Here is a 13,796-nt window from a genome sequence, read left to right on the forward strand (position 1 = left end):
GGGACCTAATGAAACTTCAAAGCTTCTGCACAGCAAAGGAAACTATAAACAAGACAAAAAGACAACCCTCAGAATGGAAGAAAATATTTGCAAATGAATCAACAGACAAAGGATTAATCTCCAAAATATATAAACAGTTCATGCAGCTCAATATCAAATATCAAAAAGACAAACAACCCAATCAAAAAATGGGCAGAAGACCTAAATAGGCATTTCTGCAAAGAAGACATACGGATGGCCAAGAGGCAATGAAAAGCTGCTCAACATCACTAATTATTGGAGAAATGCAAATCAAAACTACAATGAGGTATCACCTCACACCCGTCAGAATGGGCATCATCAGAAAATCTACAAACAGTAAATGCTAGAGAGCATGTGGAGAAAAGGGAACGCTCTTGCACTGTTGGTGGGAATGTAAATTGATACAGTCACTATGGAGAACAGTATGGAGGTTTCTTGCAAAACTAAATATAGAACTACCATATGACCCAGCAGTCCCACTGCTGGGCATATACCCAAAGAACACCATAATTCAAAAAGACACATGCACTCCAATGTTCATTGCAGCACTATTTACAATAGCCAGGACATGGAAGCAACCTAAATGCCCAACAACAGATGAATGGATAAAAAAGATGTGATACATATATACAATGGAATATTACTCAGCTGTAAAAAACGATGAAACTGGGACATTTGTAGAGACATGGATGGACCTAGAGACTGTCATACAGAGTGAAGTGTCAGAAAGAGAAAAAAACAAATATGGTATATTGACACATATATGTGGACTATAGAAAAATGGTACAAATCAACCAGTTTGCAAGGCAGAAATAGAGACAGATGCAGAGAACAAATATATGGACACCAAGTGGGGAAAGTGGGGAGGATTTGGGGGGAATGAACTGGGAGATTGGGATACCAAATTGTACACTCTGAATATATGCAGTTTATTTTATGTTAACTGTATCTCAATGAAAGTTCTTAAAAAAAAGAAAAGGAAGAAACCAAAAAAGAAACAAAGGTACTAAGAGGGTATTTAAAAAGTGCCCTTGATTCTATTAGAAAACATAGAGTGTGAATTGGGGACAGTTTGTTTTTTTCAGTCTGGCCTGGCATTTTATGAAGGGCCTCTGTGAAGTGGTGTGGGGATAGTCCCTGCCTCCGGGACAGACCTGACAATTTTTAAGAACACAGAGCCTTTTTTTTTTACTTAGCCTGTCAATATTTCTGTGGTTTATTATTAATTTATTTATAAGTTACTTCTGCCTAGAAGAGACTAGGCAGAGACTTCTGAGGTGTGTGCATTTAGATCTCTCCTCTCTTAAAAGAAAAGTGATAGAAATTATATATTAATGGCAGAGACTAAAAGAATGTAACCCGTATACACACACTGGAGCTGTGCCCAATATAATTAGGAAGAGTTTTTGTTTGGGTGCTGAATTTTCTATTCTAAAACATTATAAGACAAACCCTTTAAAAATGATATAAAAATGAGTCTGTTTCCAGCATCGTAGTGCTTTCCTTACAACTCCTGAGCTGTAATTTTTTCATGGGTCCTCATCTCATTGCAAAAGGACAAATTCTGTGAAATAAGAATCCAAGGCAGATTGAATTCCCAGTGCTGACATGATTGAAGATCAACTATTAGGCATCCATTGATTTAACTAAATTTGAAAATTGTGTTGACATCTGACATTTAAGAATTTATTTAATGCTCCTGAATTGAAGCTGTACTATAAGTAGAAAGCATGTTTTTTTCTTCTTTTTTTAAACAGAATATTTAGGTTTTTTCCGTGGGAAGAGACGGCTAGAGGTAAGTATTAACGACGATCGTGATTTTCCAAAATGCATAATCTCTGCGTTTCTACAGAAGCTAAAACAATTCAGTCTGTAAAAGAGTAATAGGTGAGGACTATAATTTACAGTTCCTAACTGTTTTTCTAGGCAAGACAACTTCTACTAATTCTGTTTGGCTGAAAATACAGGGATGACAGAATTTTCCTAATTGTCAAACCCACGATGTCCCTCTATCCTTTCCAGGCAGGAAAGGAACTTCGAGACTCAAGCCTCAACACTCCCCTCTGCCCTCAGATAATTCCCTCTCCCACGTATCGGTCTCCTGGCTTCACCCAGAGGCCTGGGGCTTAGCTGCTTATGGGGCTGTGCTGAGCACAGGCGGTAGGTACTCCCAACCTTCTATCTCCGGTTCCTCATTCGGGAATTTACTGAAGGCCTATCGTGCACCAGGCCCCAAACTGGGCAGAGACTGGGGTGCAAAAATGTGCAAAAAAAGGGGAACCCTCATGATGTACAGCCACATGCTTATCTCTGATAGAAGCCGCGTGGGGAGTTCTCTGGTGGCCCAATGGCTAGGACTCGCTCTCATTTCCAGGCACCTGGGTTCAATCCCTGTTTGGGGAACTAAGATCCCGCAAGCCGCTCACTGTGGCAAAAAAAAAGAAAACAAAAAGAAGCCTGGGTGAGCAGAATATTCTTTTCTGGGCATAGGAGACCAAGACAGAGTTTAGTAAAATCAAAATAAAAACGAGAGCGGTTGACACCTAGATGGGGAAAGGATGAATTCATTTAATAATTATTTATCCAATAAGTAGCTTATCCATTTAAACTGTTAATTTATTTAGCACCTATTATATATCAAATGCTGTTCCAGTGTCTGGGACACAGCAGTGAACAAAGCAGACAACTATTCCTGCCTTCGTGGAAGGGACTGAAAATATAGACCATAAACAAAATAAATCAGCTAATTACATGGTACGCTGATGGTACAGATTCTGTTTTTCAAAAAGGAGAGTGTTACGGGAGGGAGGGGCCAAGCATGCCTGAGAGCGTTGACATTTAAATGGGGGGGGGGGTCAGGGTGGGGCTCACTGAGAAGATGCTATTGGAGGAAAGACCTGACGGAAGTGTTGGGGAGGGGGGAAGACATTCCAAACCGTTCCAGAATAATTCCAGAACATTCCAAGATAGCCAGCGGGAATATATGGAGCACAGATGAGGAACAGCAAAGGGGGCAGTGATCTATTCAGGCTTAATTTCCAATGTCTCTAGATGGAGGCTGTAGCAAAACGACAATTACAGAAGCAGGTTGCTGAAGGCTCAGGTGTAAGGCACTCCTGGTTCTCAGAGGGCAGACCCTGTGCAGTGGATTCATCCTTGCAGGACACAGATGACATCACACTGGGCCCTAACAGGCACCTCTATTCACATGTCTCTTGTTACCTGTTGATGCCTTTTATTCCTTAAGCCCTCTTCACATCCCCTCCCCTCAGCCTCCAGCTCAGCACACAGGAAACTCTGCTTCTAGATCAGAGCTGCGCCTCTGGGATGTGATGAAAGAGGATGCAAAGCCTGATAACTCTGTTCTGGGCCCATCGGCTTCCGTGGTGACCCTTCTGTAATCCTGACCTTCCATTCTCCGGCGCTTCTGAAAATTCAGGGATTATTCAATGAGCTCCTGCATAATTGAACGTTCACGTTCTGGGGCAGATTCATCAAGAAAATGATGACAGGATCAGCCACTCCCAACTCGGTCACAGGCACTAGGTGGCACGTGGCCTTCAGGGCACAGCTGCCAGTGGGGAAGCTGGTCTTGGCTGAGGATCAGCTGTGGACGTCACGTGCTGATCGCCGTCAAGGACACCTGGCCAGTCAGTGTGCCCTTCTTGTCCTTTGGAGCTAATCTTCCAAATGCTTGCCCATGTCTCCACTTCTCCTCTCTGCGGGGGCTAAGGGTTGCTGAGGGGAGTCGGGAGGTGCGCTAGACAGTGTGATCTGTGCTGTGGGGCTGTCTCCCAGGCTCAAGTGTATCAGAGGGCCTGGGGATGCGTTTGTGACTCTCCCATGGAAACCACCCCACTGCTGTGTGTTTGGAACGATTCTGTTTTCCAACATCAAGTGCGGCTGCTACACGAGGGGCAGTGATTCCTTTTCCTCTCAGTTTTGCGATGGATGACACAACAGGAATCCAAACCCAAATTCCCGTCTTGGCAGGACTCAGGTTAGGGATCCGGAGACTGTTTCTGTAAAGGGCTGGATCATAAAGATTTAGGCTTTGCAAGCTACATACAGTGTCTGTCGCGTGTTCTTCCTTTTCTTCTTTTTATAATGCAAAAAACGTTCTTAGCGTGAGAGTTGTGAGTGGAATTTGGTCCAAGTGTTGTTGTCTGCTGAACACTTAACTGAAAGAAGGATGAGGGTGTTGGGTAATTGGGGCGTGTGGCCAGCCTGAAGGGTAACCGCTATCTACTCTGCTGCGGCTGTGGGCTCGGATGCCTCCATGATCCTAGTTAGAGAGCTGAGGGCTGTGCCTCCTCTCTCCTGCCTCCTTCTTTGTCCACCTTCCAGACCTACCCTGTTGCCTTTCTCTCCTTTTCTCTCTTCATGACACCATTCAAAATGTCAGTGTGGTTTTAATCCCCTATATAATTTGCTCACCACACACACACAAACACACAGCTCAGGATGTGTATTTCTAAGAGAATCCTGTAAGGCATGTTTAAGGACATTTTATCCACGTATACGGAGCCATCTGCCTGTGCCAGACACACGGGAGGGGTGGAACCACGAGTGGCCCACGGCCCCTTGTAGAGATGACGATATGGCTCAAAGGCTGTTGTCAGAAAGGTTTCCACGTGGGGCTGGAGGAAGAGCCACTAGCATCCCCCGGAGACTGGAAGAGGTACTGCACCTGGGCAGACGTGCGGCCTGCTTTTCAAGGGAGAGGACAGGAGAGGAGGCGCAGACCTTGCAGGGCTTCCAGGCAGGGGTGGGCGCAGCTCGTACACAGGGGAGGGGGCAGGAAGGGGCCTCATCGCCCATCAGCCCACAGGGAGTCCAGTGTAGCTTCAAGGCAGCGATAGGGTGATAGGATGGGGGAGACCCAGGCCTACACCTGCAGGCTCGTTTCCTCAGCAGGTGGTCACTGAGAGGCGTCCTCAGGTGCCTAGACTCGGGCGCTGCATTGCCATAAAAATGGAGGCTCTACGGCTTCCAGAAGCTTCCATCTGGGGATGGTCACTGTTTAAGTGATGACCTCATTTCTTCAGGGAAAGAGGGCAGTAAGAGCTGGGAAATGTTCTCGCGAGGTGGTGGCAGCTCTCTAAAGATGTGCCTTGGAGGCCCTCACCAGCAGGTGGCAGGAAAAATCTAGGGCCACTGCGGGCAGTGCTAGAGAGGGTATCTTCGCTCCGCTTTGCGTGAGTCACGTGTAAGAAAATGACTTTGATTTCAGTCACGCAAACCTACACACCAAGACAAAGCCAGATTCTGCTCTGCAGCTTTCCTTTGCTTGAGCCTGACCTTCCCTTGCATTCTCCCCTAGCTCATCTGAGCAGTAAATGACATGGGCTGCGGGGCCGCCAGCGCCCAGGTGAAGCCCCAGAGGCCAGCCCCGGGGCCAAGCGGGGGGCTCTGCATCCCTCTGTCTGCGGAGACGCCTGGAGTGGGCTGCACACGGGTGACCAGTGACCAGGAGCGGCTGTTCACCTGGCCTCCCGGCTGCAGAGAGAAGTGCTGCCATGGCAACTGCCAGCTGCAGGGAGATCACAGCGGAAACCACAGGAGAAGCAACAGCAGCCGCCCTGGTCGTGGCCGTGGGGAAGGCAGCGCGAAACACACCACCGGAGAAACATCGCCTCCTTGAGAAGGCTGAGGAGATGGGCAGAGTTAGAAAAGTGGCTAAAAGGGAGGAGAAGGCTCAGCCCTCAGCCTAAGTTTTCATTTCGGGGGTGGCTTATTTCCCTAAATCCCCAGCGTGATGAAATCCCAGGAAGTTAGTGCGTTGTTTACATAAATATTTAAATAAGATTCTATTTTTGCAGGAGCTTATTAACACTCATTTCATACTTATTTCTGAGCAATGCAAAGTACTTTCAGAGACTGGGATTTTTTTTTTCAATTACCCAACATGTTTGCGGGGAAGAGGAGAAAGGCATTATCACGTGCATTTTGCAGATGAGAAATCACACAAGAGTTTCCGAGTGTTAGAGGCGGCTCGGCCTCGGACTGAAGCGTGAAGCTGTCCCGTCCCCCACCCTTGAAAACAATTTTCAAGAACTCAAGAAATGAACCCTCATCTATAGTTCAGGAAAATAGGAAATGTTAACCCGTTTCCTGAGGACAGTGCTGAGTGTGCATCGCCACGAAGGCAGACTTTTTGCACTTGCTTTGATCCAGCAATCCTACTGCTTGGAACTTAACGTAAAAAATAATGTTGGAAATAGTAAAAGATATATCACAGGGATGTTCATCACAGTAGTGTTGATGATAACGAAAAATGGAAGAGGAATGCACATCAAAACTGCAGTGAGGTACCACCTCCCAGCAGTCAGAATGGCCATCATCAAAGAGTCTGCAAATAATAAATGCTGGAGAGGGTGTGCAGAAAAGGGAACCCTCCTACACTGTGAGTGGGAATGTAAGCTGGTGCAGCCACTACGGAGAACAGTATGGAGGTTCCTCAAAAAAACTAAAAATAGAACTACCATATGACCCAGCATTCCCACTCCTGGTCATATGTATCCAGAAAAGATGGAAACTAGTTCGAAAAGATACATGTACCCCAATGTTCATAGCAGCTCTATTTACAATAGCCAAGACATGGAAACAACCTAAATGTCCATTGACAGATGAATGGATAAAAAAGGTATGTATATACAATGGAATATTACTCAGCCAAAAAAAAAAAAAGAATGAAATAATGTCACTTGCAGCAACATGAATGAACCTAGAGATTATCATATTAAGTGAAGTAAATCAGACAAAGACGGATATCATGTGATATCACATATGTGGAATCTAAAAAATGACACAAATGAATTTATTTACAAAACAGAAATAGACTCACAGACATAGAAAGCAAACTTATGGTTACCAAAAAGGAAAGATGGGGAGAGAGAAATTAGGAGTTTGGAATTAACAGATACATACTACTATATGTAAAAGAGATAAGCAATAAGGACCTATTATATAGCACAGGGAACTATTCTCAATATCTTGTCATAAATTATAATGCAAAATAATCTGAAAACGAATATATATATGAACTGAATCACTTTGCTGTTCACCTGAAACTAACTCAACATAGTAAATCAACTATACTTCAATTAAAAAATAAATAACTGACATACCTAACAATGTGGGGTTTGTTAAAGAGATGGTGGGGGTCGGATTACAAATTTTAGGCAAGTCCTCAAGAGATATAGAAGGGTGATATCTATGTGACGTGCCATCAGTGAGGGTAACAGAGAAGCAGGTGGTGGGAAGGGCGTCGAGAACAACCCCAGTTGAAAGATGCAGCAACCTCTTGTGGAAGGTTAGACATTTGGGGATGATCCCTTAATCTTGGTGATGGAGAACTAGGGGTCTGGACCAAGCTGCCACCCTCCTGACTGGTTAGCTCTGATTGGGGACAGGAAAAGAAAACTAGGTTTGGGGCTGGACACTCTTCTGCCCCCCAAAGCTGAGCCAGGCCGTGGTTCCTTACCTTTCCTTCCCCAGAGAAACCCTAGGGCAGCTTGCTTCCCGCTGTCCTGCCAGCAGGTGGGCTGGCAGGCAGCGTTTACCACTCCTGCCCAGTCACTTGGTCCTTTGCAAACAGGTTACTGCCACCCCGGGAACCACGTGTGAACCTCCCTGTTGAAGGCTGTGTGTCCCTGTGTGTCCACGTGTGCATGTGTGGGCGAGCGAGCACACGTGTGTGTGTGATGAGTGATCTAGTGTGTGACATCATCATGTCCACAGGCAGCTCTGGCTGGTAGGATTGTGTGGGCTGTCTTGTCTTCAAGACGCTTATCACTATTTTCTACGCCTTCAACACAATGTAGAATACTTTGTAAAACAGGAAAAGAGAGCGATACAGTTGATGACAGACATATTGGCATTTCTAGTCAATAAAATAACCTGTACCGCTGTCCCCACACAGAGAATGTCCTCACCGTTTCCTAGTGAGGCGACCCTCCCTGCCCCGACTGCACGGCCACTTGGGCAAGACGGAGGGTGACGGTTCTGTTCCCCCTCGTTCCACGCATCCAGACAAAGGGATTGTAAGGACAGCGTGGTCCTTTAAATCTCACCAGCTCCTTAGCCTCATATGTCTTTCTTTTAAGTCTCAGGGGTGAGAACCTTGACCTAAGTCCTACTTGAAGAGCAGTGCCTTCAAAGCAGGCGGCAGAGCGCCGTGTGCGTGTTTGATGGAGCGAAGAGCAGGCGTCGAAGCTGGGACGCTGCATTAACCATCCGAGACCCGCCAGCCAGCTCCCGGCTCCTGGGCCTCCGCCCGGCGCACGTACCTGCCTCGTCCGCGGTGATGGACAGCTCGTTGCTGGGCTCACTCCTGCCGATCCGGTTCTTGGCGTACATGCGGATGCTGTAGGTGGAGGAAGGGTGGATGTCAATGATGGTGGCCGAGTTCAGCTGAGGGGAAACGTCTTTGGTTCTCTGAGCAGAATCCCAGGAGTCTTTTAGGTTTTGTTTTTCAAAAAAGAAGAGATAGAGACGTGAGTTTTTTCCCTCTGCCTTTGAAAGTTCACAAGCAGGAATTAAAAAAAAAAAAAAGAAGGAGGGAAAGAAAAAAAGTTACAACTCAAAGTGAATTCTCAGTGCAATGCTGCCAGTGTTCTGGCGGGCTGGCCCTCAGAGGGGGCGCGATTGACACCACACACTCGTTACCCACACTGAGGGGGACAAAGGCCCAGGGCGGCTGGGTTCAGGGAATTTTGTCCGAGGCAACACAACAGACCTCCTGGCAGAAATCACAGAGGAAAATAGAAGTGGCGGAAGCTCATGCCAGTAAAGGGGAGAACAGCTCCTTTCAAGCACTCATTGTACAAGACAATAAAAGGAAATATGGTTTGGACAGCCCTCCACCCAAAAGAAAAAAATCCCTGGTTCTAAAAGGTATTTGAAGGCCAGCAAAGCCTTTAGCCATGTCAGACCTCTTATTCTCCAAAGGAAGAGTGGTAAAAAGGAAACACATAAAAACACAGAAAAGCTCATCTCAGTCTCCAGCGTAAATACATAAGTATGTTATCAAACATACTTCTCATTTTGAATGTTGGAAGTCATTTTATCTCCAATCCTTTATCGTTGGAATTATTTTTCAACCACAGCTAATTTTAAAGACAGCACATGCCTCATACAAAGGGTTATCAGCGACTCCATGACAGCGGTGCACCTGCTGGCTCTAGCGCTTCCACCAGTAATGAGGATGTCGACAAATGGTTCTTATTCCTGAAAGAGTTTGGGCAGGTGCTGAGCAGGGGTGGGGGGTCGGGGGTCAAGAGACGCTGCTGTTTGTGGAAGAACCAAGATGCCCCTGAGATGGTGGCAGAGAGGGTGCTTGGATACTCTCACCACCCCCCAACCCTATCCCAGGATCCTCTTGCACTGGCTCCCCTGTGATCATCACACTTGTAAGAGTTTCACTGAGAGTCTGTGTTCCTGCTGGGTTCTAAGCCCCAGGAGGGCATGGACCATGCTTCCGCGCTCACTGCTGCATCCCCACTGCTCACATAGAGCCTGACAAATAATAAATGCACGTTTCATAGGTGAATAAATAAATGGCAAACATACAGACCTCTGGGTCCTGGAATGACCCCACTCGCTTTCCCACATTAATGATGACCATGGAAGTTCAGAGGGCTGCTCTGTCCAAAGGTCGCCAAAAGTACAAGAGGTTTTCTGGGCTTGTAGGGAGAATATGTGGCTTCACCTCTGCCTTTGAGAGCTCGCACATATCAGGGAATGGAGCCTAACAGAAACTAACAACTAACATTCCAACTAAAAGCTAAAGAACCATTTTAGTCCAGAAGATTGCGAGTGGAAGAATGTGACATAAAAAGAGAAGATGCTGCAAAATAACAAATGAAGGAAGAGCAGAAGGATAGGAAGCAACAGAGGACAAATGACAGGAGGGAATTTCATACCAATGAAATTTTGCATAAATAGGAGACTTGTCCCACAAAGAGAAAGCCAGGGCTTCTGGAGAAGATGTTTAAGACAACAGAGAGGAACCCCGGGCACTGAAAGATGCAGAGACAGTTGCTAACTAGCCCCAGGAGGAAGCGGACACCTGTAGGGGCTGATGGTTCTGCCCAGGCCATTATGGAGGTTTCTAGAACTACCTGAGCTTGGAGACGGGCCATGCGCCCTGAGGGTGTGTCTGGGATGTGGCTGAGAGCCTGCAGGGAGGTAGTGACATCTACCGCCCACCTCCTCCTCCTGCCAAGGCAGTCATGTGAATACCCCGTCGGGGAGTGACCAAGAAGGTGGTCTTGGGCAGGAAGGGAGCAGTCCTTGGAGATCAGATCCTGTTTTCAGCCTCTTTCTTGTAATGATTAGACTTTGAAAGAAAAATATGATGTCAGTGATCACGACTGTTGGAATATGGTTCAAAACACTGTAGGGTGGATTTTTTGGCTAAAGATGAAAAGGATGAGAAAGAGAAAGAAGGTGTTATCCTGAAGGATTTTAAAGTAACTGAATGAAGAAGAAGAGAGTCTAGTTAAATCTCCAAACACACTCTAGCAAGTGATATGACATTAAAAGAAGAATACAAACAGGGCAGTGGCTACCCAGGAGAAGAGCTGGGAGAGGGACTGAAAATGCGACATCTGATCTCAGAGGCTGATGTGCAAATGGGCAGGTCATGGATTCTGAACAAAGTGTGCTTGAGAATTCAACCCCAGGAGTTAAAAGAAGTCCCTGAGAGATCCTGACACTTGGGAAGATGAGACTGCAAACTGAAATACAACTAGCGAGAATATAGCATAGATGAAATAAAGAAACTTCTTAGGAGGAGTAAGTCACAAACAGAAAGGCACGGCTGGACATCCGAGAGCTGGAGGGTGCAAGTGTGGATGGGGAGGGTTGGGGTAAAGACATGAGAAGGAAGAGCAGGGCGAGGAACAAGATGGTTGTGAGGAAGGGTTGCAGGTCTCCTTGCCCAGTGGAGGAAGGGGAGGGTGGCTTCTAGGCGCAGAGAGCACACGCAGCATCAGGCGGGCTTATTAGTCACATGAAGATTATTTACAAGGCGTCTGTTTACCGAGGTGTGGGCTGGGCTAAACGGGCTTGCAGGGGATGCTGAGGTTCCCTGCACCTAGTAAGAGTGGGGACCATCTCCCTATTGGGGTCAGGAGGACCAAAGGGGAGGAACGGTGTTTCTGGGGTGTAGACAGGGCCGAAAGCTCAGAATAGGGGCCCCTATGGAAGCTGTACACACGGAACAGAGCCTCTGCAGGATGCTTCTGAATCGTTCTCTGAGTCTACCACTGGGCGCCCCCAGCCAGGAGTCAGAGGGAAGGCGAGTCTGTGCTGTGAGCCTTGGAGCTCAGCCTTGGCAAGAAGAGCAGACGCTGGGTTTGTGGCGGAACTCAAGGTAGCGGTCAAAAGCCAGCAGCGAAGAGAGCTCGGGCGTTGGCATAGTGTCAGCTCGCTGGGTGCCGCGTTAGGCCTTTTACAAAGGTGACTTTTGCAGTCCCCAGATCTGTGGGTACATCGGAAACACCTCCGAGCTTTCTGACCACTGTGCTTCCAGACCCACGCAATCAGAGTCTCTGGGGGATGGTGGCCCCAAGCCTGTGCTTTCAAAAAGCCTCTCTCTCTGGGTCATCCTGATGCACAGCTAGAGTCTGGACAGACTACTTCATTCGATTGGGTTCTTACAACATCCTGGTGAAGTAGGGGGTTTTATTTTCATTGCGAAGGTCAAGAAACTGTTATCGAGCTGGTGAGAAGTGAGTCTGGGATTTGACCTCACCTGTGTTTCCCCCAAGTTCGAGGCTGTCTTCCTGCAGCATGTGACCTTCACATGATCTCCGCAGGATGCCTGATGAGACTGGATTTCAATTTTCCAGACATCAGCTGGAAGTGTCACGTGCTTTGATGAAGCTCTCTGATGAACTTTTGACTTGGCTTCTTGACAAGGAGGAGCAATGCGGAGAGTTGGGTCGGGTGGAAGGTGGGGAACTTTGCCAAGAATGACAGTACACGCTCTGGGTTTGCAGGAGCTGAGGGTGGGAGAACTGTGCGCGGCCAGATCCGTCCCTTGGTTTAGAAAGGAGATGTCAGAAGCTTCTGATGGAAAAGTAGGTAGGATTCCATGATGTGCCCCAGAGAGACCAGTGATGAAGGAGATGATGAAGTTCAGAGTTGCATCCCTGCCTCTGAAATTACAAGTATTCCCCATGGGAAGGACTGGGGGCACCCCCAGGAGCAGTGTAGATGTACTGGGTGCTCGCTGGTGAGTTCGGCTTGGGCGTCAGACACTGAGTCAGGCAGACAGCAGATCGTCAAGGACAAGTGTAAGAGAGTGGACTTGATCTGAAGAAGAGTTGTTAGGGGCCTGAAAGAGTGACGGTGGCCCAAAGTCTGAGAGACAAAATTCCACAAAAGGTGTAAAATGAAGAGGCAGCTCAGAGAAGGAGACCTGCTGTGTTCAGTAAGAGGAGGGAGGCAGAGGGACCCGGGGGAAGCCGCTTCTGCTCCCTGTTCTCCATGGAGAGCATCCTCTGATGAAGTGGGGAAGGGAGCCCAAGAGAGGGGGAGGGAAATGTGCCAGGTGTTAAGGCGGTCAGTGACCTGTGAGGCCCGAGGAGAAGGAGAGGGGCACCCCAGATGGGACGTGGGGACGGGCAGGCTGCCTGCCAAGAGAGGAAGGAAGTAGACGCAGAGGACCGCAGACTGATCCCAGTGGTGCACACAGGACAAGAGGCTGGAAGGGGATGGAGAGGGGTTCTTGGTGTCCATCTGGAGGAGAAGCAGTGGCCACCAGGAAGCAAGTATGTGGCAGACAAAGCAGCTGGTGGGATTGTGGCTACGTAAAGAAAGTCGAACATTCCAAACAAGGGAGTTGCGGGCTCCTTTGTAACTGTGCCCGTGCCCGTCACGTGACGCCAGGGGTGTTGCCATGGGCCCGACCAGCACGAGAGGTCCAGCAGATGGTCATTAGAGATACACACAAAGGAAGTTGGGATATTTTATTTTTCCTGGCAAATGGAAAATCAAGGTGTGTCGTCCATTTCCATATCCTGGAAGGGATGTCATTTGACAAAAGGGTTTAGGGGTGGGAAAAGGGCCGTTGGCTTCAGGTACAAGAAACGTAAGAATGTCTAAGAGCCCCGGCCGGCTGGGGGCAGAATCCTGCTTTCTCGGGCTGCTGCGTTTGCTTTGCGGGGGTTGTTCAAGCATAGCCTGAGCCTCTGCTTGCAGGGACCCGCTTTGTTAGGAATGGGACGTATGATCATACATTGTGTGCTGAGCAAATTAACAAAAAAGTGGAAGAAAGCATCTTTCAGGGGGATGATTTCATTGCCTAAAACGCAGGTTGAGAGTCAACCAGTCAGCAAATGTTTCTTATATGTTTAGTGTGTGTGCTGCTCACTGTAGGTGATGTAGGGACATAGCATAGGGTTCCTCAGATGTAGTACCTGCCCTGAGGAGTCACTAGATCCCTCAGAGGGACAGCTACTCAGCACAGGAGACAGCTATTAAATAAACAGGCACAAGCCCACCAAACGTCCCAAGGTGTACAGGATGCTCCATGAGTAGAGAAGGGGCATGCCATAAAATGGGTGGTCAGGGAAGGCTTCCTGGAGGAGGTGACATTCAATTTGTGACTGGGGGGGTCCGTCTTCTATGCACTCTGCCCATACATTTCACTCACTTAAATTGTGGTTGTACTGTTTATACACCCAACACTTTTTGAGGTAGCACCTAACACATGAAAGTGCTAACACTTTTCCTACATCAGTGACTGTGATTCCTGCTGGTGA

At 47.6% G+C, this 13,796-nt stretch overlaps 1 protein-coding gene across 1 annotated transcript in view; it reads right to left on the bottom strand.

Moving 5' to 3' along the window:
* DSCAM (DS cell adhesion molecule) overlaps window positions 1-13,796 on the bottom strand; it is a 653,261-nt gene that overhangs the window by 142,519 nt on the left and 496,946 nt on the right. Inside the window, exon 15 of the mRNA XM_057696448.1 lies at window positions 8,313-8,480. Coding sequence (XP_057552431.1) covers window positions 8,313-8,480 — 168 coding nt within the window. The remainder of the gene's footprint in view (window positions 1-8,312; window positions 8,481-13,796) is intronic.

This window comes from Hippopotamus amphibius, chromosome 10 (genome assembly GCF_030028045.1).
Source record: "Hippopotamus amphibius kiboko isolate mHipAmp2 chromosome 10, mHipAmp2.hap2, whole genome shotgun sequence".
NCBI classification, from domain to species: domain Eukaryota; kingdom Metazoa; phylum Chordata; class Mammalia; order Artiodactyla; family Hippopotamidae; genus Hippopotamus; species Hippopotamus amphibius.